The 2,772-nt window shown below is 49.2% G+C and overlaps 2 protein-coding genes across 2 annotated transcripts, besides 2 other annotated features; both read left to right on the forward strand.

Moving 5' to 3' along the window:
- Positions 1-1,198, forward strand: Tc00.1047053511023.10 (pyrroline-5-carboxylate synthetase-like protein, putative; the record flags this gene model as incomplete). The annotated part of the gene is made up of 1 exon (XM_797719.1): positions 1-1,198. A coding segment is annotated over one exon (1,198 nt), but the record flags the coding sequence as incomplete, so codon positions are not given.
- Positions 1-2,772: a sequence feature (heterozygous, non-Esmeraldo-like haplotype).
- Positions 1,415-1,440: a microsatellite.
- Tc00.1047053511023.19 (hypothetical protein, conserved) lies at positions 2,113-2,772 on the forward strand (the record flags this gene model as incomplete). The annotated part of the gene is made up of 1 exon (XM_797720.1): positions 2,113-2,772. A coding segment is annotated over one exon (660 nt), but the record flags the coding sequence as incomplete, so codon positions are not given.

Consider the following 2,772-nt stretch of genomic DNA (forward strand, 5'->3'; position numbering starts at 1 on the left):
TGGACGCAATGCCGTGGACCTGCGAGTGGCGGTGGAGAGCAACCTTGCGCCTTCACTGCTGAAGCGTCTGGAACTGACTCATGGCAAAATTGACACGGTTGTGTCTGGCATAAAGGCGATTGCGGAGGACAAGGATCCTCTTGCTCGTGTGCTTAGTGCTCGTATGTTGGATCAGAATCTCGTGCTCTGCAAGGAGACGGCGTCCATCGGTGTTCTTCTTGTCATTTTTGAGTCTCGACCGGACAGCATGCCACAGATTGCAGCGTTGGCTCTCTCGTCTGGCAACGGTTTGCTCCTGAAGGGTGGTCGAGAGGCCGAACACTCCAATGCAGCGATCCACTCCGTGATTGTGGAGGCCGTGACGAAGGCCTCGGAGGGGAAAGTTCCCTCTGGTGTCATCAGCCTTGTCACAAGTCGTGCCGACGTTTACGAACTGCTGAAACTGGAGGGATTTATCGATCTTGTGATTCCACGTGGCTCTAATGAGATGGTGCGAAACATTCAACGGTCAACGAGCATTCCGGTCCTCGGACACGCCGATGGCATCTGTCACGTGTATGTCCACCCTGACGCTGATATGAATATGGCGGCTAAAGTCATCATTGACGCCAAGCTGAATTACCCAGCTGCGTGCAATGCCGCGGAAACGGTGCTCTTTCATCGGGCCACAGTGGAGAACGGGGATGCGAAAATTCTTGTGGAGAAGATGAAGGAAGCTGGAATCAAGATATATGGCGGGCCCAAGGCGATTGCAGCGTCCCTTGCGCGTGCTGGAGCAGTGTCCATGCATACTGAATACGGTGATGAGCAAATAACGGTGGAGGTTGTGGAGGATATGGATGCCGCCGTGGATCACATCAATAAATATGGTTCCCACCATACAGAATGTATCCTCACCTCCAATGTTGATACAGCCAGTGACTTTGTAAGGCGTGTGGATTCTGCTTGTGTTTTTCACAACTGCTCAACACGTTTTGCGGATGGCTATCGCTTTGGGCTTGGTGCTGAAGTGGGCATCAGCACCGGCCGGATTCATGCGCGTGGGCCTGTGGGAGTGGAGGGGTTGTTGACACAAAAATGGGTGCTGCGACCGATAGACCCCGAATTGTACGCAACTGTTGCCGAGTTTCAAAGCGGCGAGCGCACCTTCACACATGAAGACATTACGAATGCCATGATATTGCAGGAGGAAAATTAAGAGGTAATGAATTAAATAGTAGAAAAAGGAAGGACAAAATAAAAGAAAAAATAACCCTTGCGTTGGAAGAGGGACAGGGTTTAAAGGGGAAAAGGAAGAGGGGATTGTTTGATGAAGGGGCGTCTGCACACGTTTACACTTTTGGGAAAAGTATCTACTTTGGATGTTTTTTTTTTGTTTTTTTCCGGTTTTGTTTGACCTAATTGGCGACATGCCTTTTTTTTTTTTTTTTTTTTTTTTTTGTGGGTGGGGATGACGGATATCTCAAATTGCAAATGAGACAAAGAAGGCGAGGTGCTAAGTTACGTGATCGTCAGAAATGCGGGGTTTACGCAGTGTGTTTGTGTGTGTTTGTATTTTATTTGAGCTTTATTATTTCAGCTTGCGTGGTACAAACAAATGCCTGTGAACGGAAAGAATAGGACGCGAAGGAGACATAGACAGACAGGCAGGGAACGAGGGAGTATTGGCGTTCCAAGCGCGCCGCAGGATTTTATGTACATTGAGTGCCTCTGTGGAGTCTCTCTCTCTTTCTCTCTTTCTTAATCCCCTTTTTTTCTTTTGTATGTGAATGAGTGGACTCCTTTTTTGATTAATTTTGCCCGTGTGTCTGTTTAATTGCGTAGATGGGCATGAGAATGAGGCGAAAAAAAAAGAGGATATATGTGCTGGCAGTGATGAGCGATGGTATTGCGACTTCTGCTGTCAGTCGATGTTTTTTTTTTTTTTTTTGCCTTGCTTATTAGGGCCTCTCTGTGGCTTCTCACCCCTCTTGTTTTCTCAGCGCGAACCGTATTTTTTCATTTTTTTTTTTTATTGCTTTTCTTTAGCCACAACTTTAAGGACTGTGCGCGTGTGTTCAGAGAAAAGGAAAAGGAAAAGAAAGGAACAACAAGTTTTTTTTTTTTCTCCCAATGAGCGTGTCGACAGTGCGGCGGGGCTTTTCATTTGACCCTGCGGCAGGGCTCACTGGCAAAGAGACATATCAGGATGCGGTGCGTATGGAGATTCAGGCCGCGACACTCGAGGCAGCTGGGAAGAACATGGAATGTCTTCAACTGCTGGAGAAGGCACTGCAAGTTCGATGCCAGGAGCGCCCCATGAGCGCCACGATGCCCATGTATATTGACGAGGTCTGCGATGCAGCGGAGCGTCTCATAACAAAGACGAACGCGTACGGCGTAAAGTGCTTTAAGGAAGACGATTACGAAACGGCCTCCGTATTGTTTGACTATGGAATGCAAATGACGGAGGCTGACTCCTTCCCGCTGCGGGAATCGGATGATCGGCGACGATATCTTCGGGGGGTGACGTTAAATAACTACGGTTGTATGGAGCGACGTCGTGGACACTTTTCAGAGGCTCTTTCATTCATGCAGCGTTCGATGAAGTGCACGGGTGAGCAGTCGCCTGTGGCATTTCTTAACATAAGTGCCGTCCAGACCCAGTTGCGACTGTGCGAGGAAGCCGTGGAGAGTGCAATGCGGGCGATGCAGAATCTTGGATCCGCCCCCGAGGAATCCGCTCTGCTCGCCGCGGCGCACCACAACCTTGCCGTGGCTCTTGAACCACTT

Source organism: Trypanosoma cruzi, genomic scaffold, assembly GCF_000209065.1.
Source record: "Trypanosoma cruzi strain CL Brener 1047053517029 genomic scaffold, whole genome shotgun sequence".
NCBI classification, from domain to species: Eukaryota; Euglenozoa; class Kinetoplastea; order Trypanosomatida; family Trypanosomatidae; genus Trypanosoma; species Trypanosoma cruzi.